Source organism: Lithobates pipiens, unplaced genomic scaffold (genome assembly GCF_037356315.1).
Source record: "Lithobates pipiens isolate NorthernLeopardFrog02 unplaced genomic scaffold, aLitPip1_a1.2 Scaffold_18, whole genome shotgun sequence".
Lineage (NCBI taxonomy): Eukaryota > Metazoa > Chordata > Amphibia > Anura > Ranidae > Lithobates > Lithobates pipiens.
The window spans coordinates 622,559,077-622,573,352 of NW_027507758.1; the positions used below are offsets into that span (position 1 = coordinate 622,559,077).

At 46.0% G+C, this 14,276-nt stretch overlaps 2 protein-coding genes across 6 annotated transcripts in view; one reads left to right on the forward strand and one right to left on the reverse strand.

Annotated features, from left to right (window-relative positions):
- LOC143989421 (uncharacterized) overlaps nucleotides 1-14,276 on the forward strand; it is a 93,120-nt gene that overhangs the window by 75,384 nt on the left and 3,460 nt on the right. Inside the window, exons 1-9 of one of the 3 annotated variants that reach the window (XM_077489543.1) lie at nucleotides 8,313-8,485; nucleotides 9,830-9,957; nucleotides 10,046-10,169; nucleotides 10,286-10,383; nucleotides 10,473-10,700; nucleotides 10,780-10,965; nucleotides 11,057-11,284; nucleotides 11,364-11,558; nucleotides 11,664-11,802. In XM_077489543.1, the coding sequence (XP_077345669.1) occupies nucleotides 10,085-10,169; nucleotides 10,286-10,383; nucleotides 10,473-10,700; nucleotides 10,780-10,965; nucleotides 11,057-11,284; nucleotides 11,364-11,558; nucleotides 11,664-11,802 (1,159 nt within the window). In that variant the 5' untranslated portion in view covers nucleotides 8,313-8,485; nucleotides 9,830-9,957; nucleotides 10,046-10,084. Of the gene's footprint in view, nucleotides 1-8,312; nucleotides 8,486-9,829; nucleotides 9,958-10,045; nucleotides 10,170-10,285; nucleotides 10,384-10,472; nucleotides 10,701-10,779; nucleotides 10,966-11,056; nucleotides 11,285-11,363; nucleotides 11,559-11,663; nucleotides 11,803-14,276 lie in introns of those variants that run through there. The other 2 variants (XM_077489545.1, XM_077489544.1) reach the window with 2 other exon arrangements.
- LOC143989442 (uncharacterized) overlaps nucleotides 1-14,276 on the reverse strand; it is a 58,590-nt gene that overhangs the window by 4,293 nt on the left and 40,021 nt on the right. The window contains exon 1 of one of the 3 annotated variants that reach the window (XM_077489571.1): nucleotides 4,224-4,335. The exons of the other annotated variants lie outside the window; for them this stretch is intronic. The gene's annotated coding sequence lies outside the window, so the exon portion shown is untranslated. Of the gene's footprint in view, nucleotides 1-4,223; nucleotides 4,336-14,276 lie in introns of those variants that run through there. 3 annotated transcript variants of the gene reach the window in all.

Sequence of the window (14,276 nt, forward strand, 5' to 3'; positions counted from 1 at the left end):
GTTCAAACGCGAATATACATTTTCAATAAAGCTCAAAAACAGCCGCCACCGGCGATTCTTCAATCAAATGCGCAGTGATGAAACTAATTCAGTGACAGGAATTGGAAAGTGCCGCCTCCCACCAGTTTAGGCAAACATCCTACACACCAGATTCATCAGACACCCATGACAGGTGTCAGATAAGCGGAAAGATGTATCTATCCATATAGATCCCTCTCACCGGCGAAGTAAAGATGTGGCGGCCGATGCAGACACCTCTCACCAGCCATGTAGCCACATGGGGTCTATAAGTAAAGGAGAATAGAAGAACTCCTCATAGCGTCAAGCACAATGGTGGAAGTGATGTATCACGTATTGCGTAACCAGGCGCGTTTCGTTGGCACGTCTGACACCGTCAGTGGCTGTTTTTGGACTTTATTGAAAATTTATATTCACATTTGAACATTATTTGACGACGCAATTTTTATATTCATTTTTTTTTAATATTTATTTTTAATACTGCTTGTACATTTGAACGTGGTATGAAATTAATTATTCATTTTCTGTTCACTATTTGACCTTTGTTTATACTACGAGCTGCTCTATATTTGGTTATATTAATACATGTGGTGTCCAGGTTGCGTGGTTTAGAGGTTTTCACCTTTATTTTATACTATTTCTTAAATATCTCTGTGCGGTGGTAAATATAAATAACCAGCTATATGGTTAGGGAGCCAAATCTCCTAACTACTCTGAGAATAACAGACAGAAGAGATATACTGTATATACTATTAGAAGAGATATACTGTATATACTATTAGAGGAGATATACTGTATATACTATTAGAAGAGATATACTAGTATACACTATTAGAGGAGATATACTGTATATACTATTAGAAGAGATATACTGTATATACTATTAGAGGAGATATATTGTATATACTATTAGAAGAGATATTATTAAAGGAGAAAACTAAAATTGTCCCTTTATAGTACAAAAAGAGCAGATCAGAGAAGTGAAAGTAATAATATACATTACTTATTTACCGTATATACTCGAGTATAGGTCGATCCGAATATAAGCCGAGGCCCCCAATTTACCACAAAAAAAATGGGAAAACTTATTGACTCGTGTATAAGCCAAGGGTGAGACATGCCTGTCCATCCCTGTGTGTCCGTCCATCCCTGTGTGTCTGTCCATCCCTGTGTGTCCGTCCATCCCTGTGTGTCCGTCCATCCCTGTGTGTCCGTCCATCCCTGTGTGTCCGTCCATCCCTGTGTGTCCAGCCGCCCTGTGTGTCCAGCCTACCTGTGTCCTGAGCCTGTGTCCTTCTGCACATACGGCGGCCATGCCAGGATCGCCGCACCTCTTCTCGTCTGTGACAGATGGCAGCCATTCCACTGTTCAAAAGCCGCGCCTCCGTCTGTGATAGGCGGAACACTCAATTTCCCAGCAGTCTGTGTTCCGCCTATCACGGACATCCTCTCATCCTCGTCCGTAGTATGAGGATGAGCGGATGTCCGTGATAGGCGGACCACTGACTGCTGGGAAATTGAGTGCTCTGCCTATCACAGACAGGGAGGCGTGGCTTTTGAATAGTGGAATGGCCGCCGTCTGTCTGCACGACACGCTGATCGGGTAGACAGACGGCGGTGTCTCGAGTATAAGCCGAGGGGGGCACTTTCAGCCTAAAAAAAGGGGCTGAAAATCTCGGCTTATACTCGAGTATATACGGTATATTATATATATATATATATATATATATATATATATATATATATATATACACACCCAGAAGTAGTGTAAAGGAAATTTGTAAGTTCTGTATATACCATATTTATTGGTATATAACACACACTTTCTTCCCCTTAAAATCAGGGGAAAATCGCGGGTGCGTGTTATACGCCGATCCTCCACCTTTCAGCTGCCTTTGGCCCTTCTCATTGCCTTTCGACCGTGAGCGGGTGAAAGCTGACGAGAACGGCCGAAAGCTGATGAGAAAGGCCGAAAGCTGACGAGAATGGCTGAAGGTGGCTGAGAACTACCGAGCGGCATCGAGATACACAGGACATCTGGCTCTCTATCTCGGCGGCACCATTTAAAAAAAAAAAGCTGCAAATAAAACTGACAAGGCTGCAATTGACACTGAGAAGGCTGCAATGATGGACAAGGCTGCAAATGGACACTGATAAGGCTGCATTGATGGGCATTTAAATGTAAGTTTTTTTTTTCCTTAAATTTCCCTCCTAAAAGTTTTTTCCTTAAAATCCCCTCCTAAAATTGGGGTGCGTGTTATACGCCGATAAATACGGTAATTGTATTCTATTTTGTATGTATTGCACACTGCCCTCACTGTGCACACGGTACTAATAACGTTTTCATTACATGTTTGCATTCTTTCGAATCCTGATTAGGATTAGCCTGCCTATGTTACGTCCCTTGTTACCATAAAAGTACAATTGTAATATTAATGTGATACCTACGTAATCATGTGTATAAAAACCTTCAATTGTGTCATAATAAAGCAGAACGGTTATGTGGAAAGATGTGGAGTATATCTATGGGCACTGATGAGGAGGCACTAATATGCCGCACTTATGGACACTGATAGGTGGCAATGATGGGCATTGATGGACAGCAGTGATGGGCATTGATGGACAGCAGTGATGGGCATTGATGGACAGCACTGATAGGCGGGACTGATAGCCAGCACATACTGGCATCACTAATGGGCACTGATTGGTGGCGTTTATGGGCAGTGGTGGGCACTGATTGCTGGCACAGGTGGGCACTGATTGCTTGCACTGATTTGTGGCACTGGTGTCGCTATTGTAATGAGTGCCCTGATTAAAAGTATAGATGTCTCCTGTGAGGAGATGCAGATGATCGACTTTCCTCGCCACACACTCTGTCAGTGTGAGGCGAGGAGCGCCAATTACCGGCATCTCCGTGTTTGCATGTGACGGCTGTGATTGGACACAGCCGATCACATGGTTAAAGAGCTGCGGATATCCTAGCAACACGGCGTGGCCGTGATCAATGAGAGCCGCACCGTTCCGCCGTCACTTGACGTACAATAATCCGTGAAAGTAATCTCTCATGTGATCAGGTGACGTGCGGAGGAACGGAGTGTAAATAGCAGACAATTTTCTTCAGAGCTCCTAATGGTGGGGATGGATTTTGCTGTGTGCTGGTGCCAAGTTTGCACCCCACAGGATCACTGGAGGTGTGGAGAAAAGCTGTGTAAGAGAATATGGAGGAGAGATGAGGAGGAGATGCAGGAATCAGGATAAAGGTCAGGACAAGCAACAGACGAGCGCATCCAAGAGATGAAGCCGGGGTCACTACACAGAAAATCAATCCAAGGAAACAACAGGCAGGACGAGGAATAGCAAGAAGGAGCTCAGAGACAAATGACAATATTGCTCAGCCAATGGGAGATGATCTCAGCATGACTTACATAATGAAGGAGATGAGGGGGAGGGGAGGAAGTCACTTAAAGCAGAGTTCCCCCGCAAAATGGAACATCTGCTTTAAGTGCTGGTGACCCCCTGACATGCCACATTTGGCATGACATTTATTTGGGGGGGGGGGAGCGGGTACTCTGTTTTTACAGGCACCCAGCTCCCACTTCCTCCTCTGGCACCGGAAGGAAGATCACCCCTCTCGGCAATTTTCTGGGACATGTCACAGGTCCCAGAAGATTGCCTGGCTATTCACAGTGCCCACCCGGCGCCCACAGTTAGAATGCCAGTGCCACGGAGAGGAGGGGGAGAGAAGCGATGCTTCCTGCGCCCGCATCGCTGGACAGTGGGACCGGAGAGTGTCTGATTATTAAAAGTCAGCAGCTACACTTTTTGTAGCTGCTGGCGTTTAAATGTGTGGAGCCCTGCTTTAAGGTGACCATAGAGACATGGAAATTCAGCTGGTTCAGTCACATTTCCATCCATGTGTGGTCATTGCCGGTTAAAAGTCACTCCATCAGCGGCTGCAGCCAATAGCTTCATCACTGATCTGTGTATTCTGAGAGCGGAGGAGCGCCCCCCATTGTCAGAATACAATAGTGCAGCGGGGAGGATTCCCCCATCCCCCTCCAATGTGTGGATTGGGGAATCGCTTCAGTTTTTTTTCAATCGTCCCGCTGGATGAACGATAAAACTGAACCATGTATGGCCAGATTTGGAAGCAAGCTATATTCATCATCAACTGATCCACTTGAAGGGGTTAATCTACGTATTACCTCCTCTGCCGCTAAGATCCAGCAACGTCTCTCCTCTGCTGCGAATTCCTGAACTGTCTTCTCTCTACGTCCAAGCAAATGGAACTTCCTGTATGTATCTGACATCACTTCCTGTCTTCCATAGAGACTTCCTGTCTGGGTAGAAGTGAGATCACCACCTTGTGGAGCTCAGAGGAACTGCAGCCCCAAGAAACATCTCGTGTGTAAACACGGCCTTGTGCTGTGTGTGTATGTACTGTATATCCTTCCCCTATCTCTCCTCCCTGAGTGTGTATGAAGAGGCGGGGCCCTGAGTGTATGATGAGGCTGAGCTCTGAGTGTGTATGAAGAGGAGGAGCTCTGAGCGTGTATGAAGAGGTGGAGCTCCTGCTGGAACAGTAGCAGACTTGCAGGAGTGAGCGAGGAGGATCCGGTTCCTTTGCCATAGGAGGTGAGGAGAGCGTGAAGGATGTTTGTGACTCTGGTAGATGAAAAGCTGGGAGTACCCCCCTCCCTAGGGTTTAGCGGCACAGGGCACATTTTTTTCGTAGTATACACTATAGAATTCTAAAAGACCTGGGACACCTTTGGGTGCCCCCAAGGAAAGTGGTAATGCAGTGCGCTGCGGCAAACAGTGGGTGTGGCCAAACTGCTCTTACTAACATCATGCCCCCCCCCAATGATGCCAAACCTACCCTCAGAGAGCCGATCCCGAATGGCAACAGATTTTTGTGTTACTATCTAAGCTACTTGGGGAGCCACAGCCCAGTCTAAATAATGTGTCCGGGTTTCAGGCAGACTGAAACCCGGACACAGGATTCCAAACCCGAACTGTCCGGGTGAATCCTGGACAGGTGGCGAAACCTACCCCTCCCGTTCTTCTACCGACTCACCCAGGGGCGGGCTGGGCCGGGGGGCAGGGTGGAAATCTCCCCCCAGGCCGTCTAACTTTTAATCAAAACAGGCTGTTTGCTGACATATTTTTTTTTTTTTTTTTGAGGAAGTCGGCCGCTGATTGGCTGTGTTGCTGCTGCGCTGCATTCTGGGAGTTGTAGTCTGGTGGGTAGAGACTGGAGGGAACTGAGCAGCGAAGCAGGTAACTTCTATTCCCGGCAGGGAGACCCATCACTTCACAGGGGGGCCGGTCAGCCAGCAACTTCAAGCTATCATTCTCCTGCTGCTGTGTTAACTCTCCTACTGGCTGCTCTCCTATAACCTCTCTCTCCTTTCAGGACACATCACGTTTGTTTCTGTTCAGATTCTTTCATTTATTCCAGGCTGATTTCACTCATGCTTCATCCCCCTCCCCCTCCCTCTGTGCACTCATCTCTCATGGCCGGTACAATCTTGCTGTAGGTAAGTCACACTCTCCTTGCACCAATTCACTTATCTTTTTCCCATTCATTTTATCTTCTCTCCTGTTTTGTAATTCTGCTCTCCTCATATAAATCTCTGTAGCCTCTCAGCTCTGGGCATTCCACACATGTACTTGGGCTGACACCCTTTCCATCCCAGCTTACTTTTGCCTAATACAATAGTTCTGTCAGAATCATGCCTCAGTCTAACACATGCAGCCCTTCACTCTCCATTAACTTATACTACAGAATTTGGGCTTTTTCACACTAGTGCAGTGACTGGCATTTTTCCACACTGAAAAAAATACCAGTCACTGCTAGAGCACATAGAATACAGCTGTTCTCTATGTGCCCCATTTACACTGCAGTACCGTCCAGAGGTGCGGTGCAGTAAGCTGCAATAATATACAGTAATTCTACATTTTATCGCAGTGCACTGGATGGCACTGACAGTTATCAATCAGTCCTTCTCAAACTGACAGAAATGCAGCAGCATTTTTTTTTTCCCTTCCAGTGACCCCACAGCATGTCACAAACATTATGGCACTATTACCCCCATTCCCTCTTCCACCTGGGGGGGGGGGGGAGCAGTTTGCTATCTTTGCCTGGGCACTGGATGACCTTGTCCCCGCGTTACATAGAGGGATCACCTGCAGAAAAGACTCGGGAATGGTACAGTACATGATGTCCTGCTGGGAGCTGGCCATTCCCTGTGGGTCCTGCTGGAACTAATCATGGCCTTTTGGCAGTGGCGGCTGGTGCTAAAATATTTTGGGGGGGGGGGGGGCAAACTGAAAAAAATGTGAAAAAAAAAATTATTTGCAGCCACTGTGCCAATCAAATGCTGCCAGTGTGACAGTGTGCCACCCGCTTGCCTTCTGCCCTGCACTTGCCCTGTCTTGTGGGGCAGCAGGTGACAACGAGTGGGTCCTTCATGTGTCTCCTGCACTTCTTTTCCTCCCGTCCTCTCCTCCCATCAGGCGTCCAATAGCGGCGCCTGTTGTTTCAGCCAATCAGGTGACAGGTAACATGACCTGAGCAACCTGATTGGCTGTGAGCCAGGTCAGTGTTAGGAAAGCAATGTCTTCGGTTCTCTAACACACCAATAAGTAATCGGCGAACGCACAGCAGTGTGCCCGCTGTTTTCCCTTTTGGAAGCCTATTAGAGCCCATGGCTCTAATCAGGAAGCCTATTTGAGCCTATGGCTCTAATCAGGCATTTCCAAAGAAACTCCACCGCTGTAATTCATATGCATGGCGCCCAACAAAGGACCAGGCACATGAATAGGGGGCGGCAGCAGCAACCATATATAGATTCATGCAATCTATCTATGTGAGAGAGCGAGTGACAGGGGGGCAGCGCTCATGCGCCTTTATGGACGCACCACCGCTGCCTGTTGGTCCTACTGGGAGCTGGCTATGGCCAGTGCCCAGCAGGACCCACAGGCTGGGAGCTGGCCATGCACCTGTAGGTCCTGCTGGGAGCTTATCATGGCCTGTAGGGCTCTGCTGGCCACTAGCCATGGGTAACCTTGTAATACAAGTTGGGCATAGATAGTGAACTTATTTGGGGTTAAAGTGGGCCACGTGACTGGACTTGCCCCCCAGGCCTAAGGCTGTCAGCCCTCCCCTGGACTCACCGCTTCCATTTGTGAGTTGGAAACAGCATCCGCTGGCCCCAGATGTTTACCATAGAGATTTCCGGCGGACCGGATGGTCGCCGGAGTCTCTATGATCATTCGGAGGCCAGCGTGATGTTATGATGTCACGCCCGGCCTCTGCATTCGAACAACTCCGCCTCAGCTGGGAAGCTGAGATCGTTTTTTTTTTTAATTTCAGGCTTCCCAGCCTAGAGGTGAGATGTGAGGTCTTATTGACCCCAGATCTCACTGTAAAGAGGATTGATCATGCCATATTCCTATTACAAGGGATGTTTACATTCTTTGCTAAAAACAACGTATATAATGTTTGGGGGTTCTATGCAATTTTCTAGCAAAAAAAAAAATATATATATATATATATATATATATAATTTTTTTTTTTTTTTTTTTTTTACATGTAGGAGAAAAATGTCAGAATTGGTCTTGGTGTCAAGTGGTTAAAGAAGTAGGGGCAAAGTGGAAGCAGTGGATCTGCATGGAACAGCATCTTGAGCACAGAGCACTTTATGTTGTATATGAATTTGCACATGGATCAGTTTACTTAATTTACTGATAAACACCATAAGATCAGTGAATTTGGTGTAAAGTGGAAGCAGTAGATCTGCAGAGAATATTATTTGAGCCTCTAGCGCTTTATATATGAATGTCTCCACATATTTTAGTGTATTTGTGATGATTTATGTGCACACACAATAGGACAGCGCTGTGACACATAATGCTCTTCTAGTTGATAAAGGGAATACTTACCTTTGTTACAGCAGCAGTCCGGTATAAGTTATTTCTGTAGGTATTTGAGTTGTTACACATAGCGCGGGTTTTATTCTATTTATATTGGTGACATAATTGCCCAAATCTGGGGATCAGGAGCCATTTCCACCCTTTACTCTCGGCTGGGGCTCTTTGTATCCATATAACAGATGTTCTACATGACTAAATCTGACATCAATTTTACTGTAAAATCGAAGGGGCCAAAATGTCTCCCCCCCGAGCAGTAATATATTTCTATCCCCCTTGGTGGGAGTGGAGATGACCCATCTATAAGGATATACAGTACATACACACAGCACAAGGCCGTGTTCACACTATGAGATGTTTCTCTGGGCTGCAGTTCCTCTAAACTCCACAAGGTGGTGATCTCACTTCTACCCAGACAGGAAGTCTCTATGGAAGACAGGAAGTGATGTCAGATACAGACAGGAAGTTCTGGGTGAGAGGCGAGTCGGGAGAACGTAAAGCGAAGACATTGCTGGAAGTGGCAGCAGAGGAGGTAATAAGATCTTATTTTCTATTTACACCCAGTAACCCCCCTCCGTCATGTCCGTCCTCTTCCTCCATAGTCACTGTGATGTCTTTTATCTCCAGCAGATGATGATACACACATATATAGTGTGGAAACCTAGATTAACCCCTTCAGGGGGATCAGTTGATGATGAATATATCTTCCTTTCAAATCTGGCCACACATGGTTCAGTTTTATCTTTCATCCAGCGGGATGAGAGGGAAAAACGGAAGTGATTCCCCCATCCACACATTGGAGGGGGATGGGGGAATCCTCCCCTCTGCACTATTGTATTCTGACAATGGGGGGCGCTCCTCTGCTCTCAGAATACACAGATCAGTGATGAAGCTATTGGCTGCAGCCGCTGATGGAGTGACTTTTATCCGGCAGTGACCACACATGGATGGAAATGTGACCGATCCCTGCTGAACCCGCTGAATTTCCATGTCTCTATGGTCACCATAAGTGACTTCCTCCCCTCCCCCTCATCTCCTTCATTATGTAAGTCATGCTGAGATCATCTCCCATTGGCTGAGCAATATTCTCATTTGTCTCTGAGCTCCTTCTTGCTATTCCTCGTCCTGCCTGTTGTTTCCTTGGATTGATTTTCTGTGTAGTGACCCCGGCTTCATCTCTTGGATGCGCTCGTCTGTTGCTTGTCCTGACCTTTATCCTGATTCCTGGATCTCCTCCTCATCTCTCCTCCATATCCTCTTACACAGCTTTTCTCCACACCTGCAGTGATCCTGGGGGGTGGAAACTTGGCACCAGCACTTGGCAAAATCCATCCCCACCATTAGGAGCTCTGGGGAAAATTGTCTGCTATTTACACTCCGTTCCTCCGCACGTCACCTGATCACAGGAGAGCTTACTTTCACACATTCCTGACAGATTTCTGTATGTTAAAGGCCAAGGTTCACTCTTCAGTTTAGGAGAGGAGGGACGCACCCAGGAACAATGATTTGGTTTGCATGGGAGGCTCATATAGAGGACCCCATCCAAATGTCCCTCCATCCAGAGTCTATATGTCTTATGACATCACACTGACCTCACAGCTCCTCCTCCCAATGTCCCTCCATCTGGCTTTTTTTCTGTTGCTCTTAGGATGTGGGCGGACCCTTCGCATTCTCACTAGCAAAGTGGAACTGTTGGTCCCCGCGTTGTAAGTAATTAAGTCAGAATGTCTGCAACAAGCATTGAACCTGCGTAGTGTGGGGGTCCTGTGTGGGTAAATTATATCTCAGCCTGAAGTGGGGCTTTAATAAATAGAGACCTGAATGGAGAGGTAAAGAGGATTTGGGAATATCATTTCATTTTTCTATTTGTGATCAGATTTAGAGTTTTCCTCCTGTGAAGTCTGGAGATCATATGACCATCACATTGCCTCCACCTCCCTCCCTGATAGAATAGAGAAATACAAAGAAGATTCTAGAAGTCACCAGAGAGATGATGGAGGAGAGGTGAGGAGGATTCTGGGAATTCTGGGACATTATCCAGTAACAGACAAGGGATGTGTCTGGATGGTGACTGTATCATTGTGTGTGTCAGGTTCCTATAAGGTGTCAGGATGTCACTGTCTATTTCTCCATGGAGGAGTGGGAGTATTTAGAAGGACACAAGGATCTCTACAAGGACGTCATGATGGACAATCAGCCGCCCCTCACATCACCGGGTAAGAGGAGACTTTATTGTAAAGGAGAGAGCAGTACGGAGGCTCCACCTAGATCCCCCATCATCTGATAAACACATAGAAACAATGTATTCAGTCAGTTTGTGTGTTTCCTACAGATGGATCCAGTAATGGGAACCCACCAGAGAGATGTCCCCGTCCTCTGTATTCCTGGGATTCCACACAGGAAGGTCACACCATCCCCCACCATCATCAGGTAGATGAGGAACAATCACTGATAGTGTCATTAGGATCTGTACATTATCTGCATTGTTATCATTAATGTCATTTTTATTATATATTTAGAGTGGAAACCTGAGAGATTCTAAAGTTGACATTAAAGAAGAAATAAAAGAGGAGGATGATAAGGATGGGGTGATGGAGGAGTCAGAGTCTCCAAAAGAACACAAAGATCTGTACCAGGACACCATGGTGGAGTCATCCAACTACAGAAACCCACCAGAGAGATGTCCCCGTCCTCTGTATTCCCGGGATTCCACACAGGAAGGTCACACCATCCCTCACCATCATCAGGTAGATGATTGACAATTATTAGTAGTTCTGAGCTATTCACGGCATGTTTGTTACAATTAATGTTTTACTATATATTCAGAGTGGAAACCTCGAGGATTATAATATTGTTGTTAAAGAGGAGTATGGAGTGATGGAGGCGTTTTCAGAAAGATGCAAGGATATGATGGAGCCACCTAATACCAGGAACCCACCAGAGAGATGTCTCCGTCCTCTGTATTCCCGGGATTCCACACAAGAAGATCACACCATCCCTCACCATCATCGGGTAGATGAGGAACAATCACTGATAGTATCATTAGGATATGTAGATTATTTGCATTGTTACAATTGATGTCATTTTCATTATATATATTCAGAGTAGAAACCTGAGAAATTCTAAAGTTGAGGTTAAAGAAGAGATAAAAGAGGAAGATGATGAGGATGAGGTGATGGAGAAGTCAGAGTTTGTTAAAGAACACAAAGATCTGTACCAGGACACCATGGTGGAGTCGTCCAGCTACAGAAACCCACCAGAGAGATGTCCCCGTCCTCTGTATTCCCGGGATTCCACACAGGAAGATCACACCATCCCCCACCATCATCAGGTAGATGATTGACAATTATCAGTAGCTCTAATTTATACACAGCATGTTTATTGCAATTAATGTTTTATTTTTTATTCAGAGTGGAGGCCTTGGAGATAACATTGTTGTTAAAGAAGAGTATAAAGAGGAGGATGAGGCGTATGGAGTGATAGAAGAGTTTTCAGAAAGATGCAAGGATATGATGGAGCCACCTAATACCAGGAACCCACCAGAGAGATGTCCCCGTCCTCTGTATTCCACACAGGAAGATCACACCATCCTTTACCATTACAAGGTTGGTGGGACGGGGCATCTAGAACATCGTAGAGATGATGTGTGGATTTTTGTATGTGAGCTTATAGTTTACATATAATATTTTTTTCTGATTTTCCTGGTTTAGGGTAAGGACTTGATAAATATAAAGGTTGAGGTTAAGGAGGAAGAAGAGATGTATGTGAGGAATGATCAGCGGTCTATGGAGGAGGATGGAATAACGGGGACATTTATAGAGGAGGACACTCCTACAGAGATCAGCACAGGTGGGTCATTAACACTAAATACATTCCTCCACCCATACTGCTCACTGATTGGTCCAGAGTAGGGCGGGGGCTGGGTGATATCAGCCTGTAATCCCCTGGTCACTTTCCTGAGCTGTGTTCCCCGTCCTGTATTCCTGTATTTCTCTCGGATAATCTTCCTTCTCTGAGCTGGAGACACAATTTATGGATCTAGACTGGATTTAGAGAGAGTCTGGGGTTCAGCTGACAGCTAGTTCGGGCTCTTGTAGTCTTATCTCTGCCTTCCCTCCTCTCCAGTTCATTAAAGTAGGTGGCATCATTTGACCAAAGACGAGGACTGTAGCGATATCACGTACGGGACAGGAAATGTTGTAACTAGTTGCCATGTTGTTTGGAATGCAGCCATGACAGCTTGGCTAACCTTGTAACATTACAGAAGAATCTGAACTCCCTCCTCCCTCATCTTAGAAATCCAAAGCTTTTAAAATTTCAAAAGGAAAAAAAGGTTATCTCAGCAGAGGAAGCAGAACCAGGCTAGGCCAGTAAACAGGGCTCATGTTGCCTGGCAGGGTATTCAGACCTGTCGTAAAACCGTCACCCTCTCCATTTAGAGAACCAACAGATACCCGTCGTAAATACCTCAAACCACATAGAGTGCAGACAGATTAGTAAAGTTCTGAAACTTCAGCATGTTTCATAACTTCCAAAGTAATAATAGCACAGCCATAATATAGACATATTTAGTTTCCTCAGATAATTTGTAACATTTCAAGTCCAGACACCCCTATGTCAGGTCGTATGGAAAGCCACTGGGACCCCTTACTCCTCCTAGGTAACCCTGAAATGGGAAACCTGTCATGTGTGGACTTGTTTTGAAGCAAATATCATGCTGATCAGTAAAATGGATATCTGCAGTCTATAAACAGTAGAGAGGCAGAGATATGAATATGTATCACAAAGTGTACCTGGGACAGGGTCATGAGTGTAGACACCTCCCAGCAACCAACCCCTAAACAAGATGACCAGACGATTGGTCACTGGTCGCTGTCAACACCCCCTTTGATTTGACAGAAAAGAGGAGAGGCCAAGACTATGGTCAGTTCTCCTTTTACCATCCAAGCAGGAACATCTGCCAAGTCTGAGAAGCGATTACCTTTGCTCATCGATCGAACTCTGATCAAACCTCGGACATTAATTGCAAGTATTCTTCCTTCCCAATTCTACCTTATTTCTTTGTGGCTGTATATTGTCTTTATTTTTTGAAACCTCCTTTTTTCTGTAAATGTTTTATTCGCACCAACCTTGACCTTTTCATAATAAACCCTTATGTTGAAAAGTGTTAACCTTGTCTTTAAAGCTCTTAATGCAAACTATAAACAAACCTGTCTCTAAAAAGGGCGCTACTGTGGTAGAGTAAGCCCTTGTACACACGGTCAGAGAATCCGTCGGAATGTGTCCTATCGGACCGTGTTGTCGGATAATCCGACTGTGTGTGGTATGCATCGGACAGTTTCCGTCCGAATATCCGTCGGACCAAATTTTCCAACTTGCTGGAAATATTTTCCGACAAACTGGTCTGATAGGACATACTCCGATCATGTGTAGAGAATTCCGATCGGACAAAGTGCCACGCATGCTCAGATCAAATTCCTACATCAAAGCTATTGGCTACTAGCCTGAACATAGTCCCATCGTAACGAAATTACATCATCATGTTCTGAAAGATCGGATTTTTCAACAACTTTGTCCGACCGTGTGTATGCAACAGTTTCGGACAAGATCCGACGGACAAAATCACATTGAGAAAATCCAACGGATTTGGTTGTCGAAATGTCTGACCGTGTGTACAAGGGCTAAAGCTACTGAGCAGACCTGTCTGTGGTGCCAGTGTGTGTTGCAGGCGCTTATTCTAAAATTATAATTGGTATTGCTAAAATTACGAGTCTCCCCCCGGCTCTGTCTTTTAAAACGGGGGTGGTGGCAGTTAAAGGGTTAATTGTCTAATTAGCCCAGTAACAATTGCTCTCAGGCTGCCCGCACCTAGATTGTGGTCCCGCAAGCTGGAAAATCTTTGTGCTGGGCACAGCTGAGTGTGGCATTGTTACGTAAGTGACAGCGTGGTGTGAGGTCCTTAGTCGCCAGTTAGCGAGGAGGGCAGGGATCTGACACCCGCGTTTGTCACAAGGACCAGTGGGGATCAGAGCACCAGTTGTGCCACAGCAGCACTCCTGACCCTTTAGTTTTGTACACTCCAGACTCCACCTGTACCGTGTCCTCCATACCCCTCTGTGCTGTGCCCTCAAAATCCCCCAGTACCATGCCCTCTAGACCTCACTGTATGTGCTCTCCAAATCCCCGGGTACCATGCCCTCCTGGCCCCACTGTACCGTGTCCCCCCAGATTCCCCTGCGCTGTGTCTTCCAGACCTCTTGCACCATCCCTCCTGACCCAACTGTACTGTGCCCTCCAGGTTCCCCTGCGCTGTTCATTCCAGA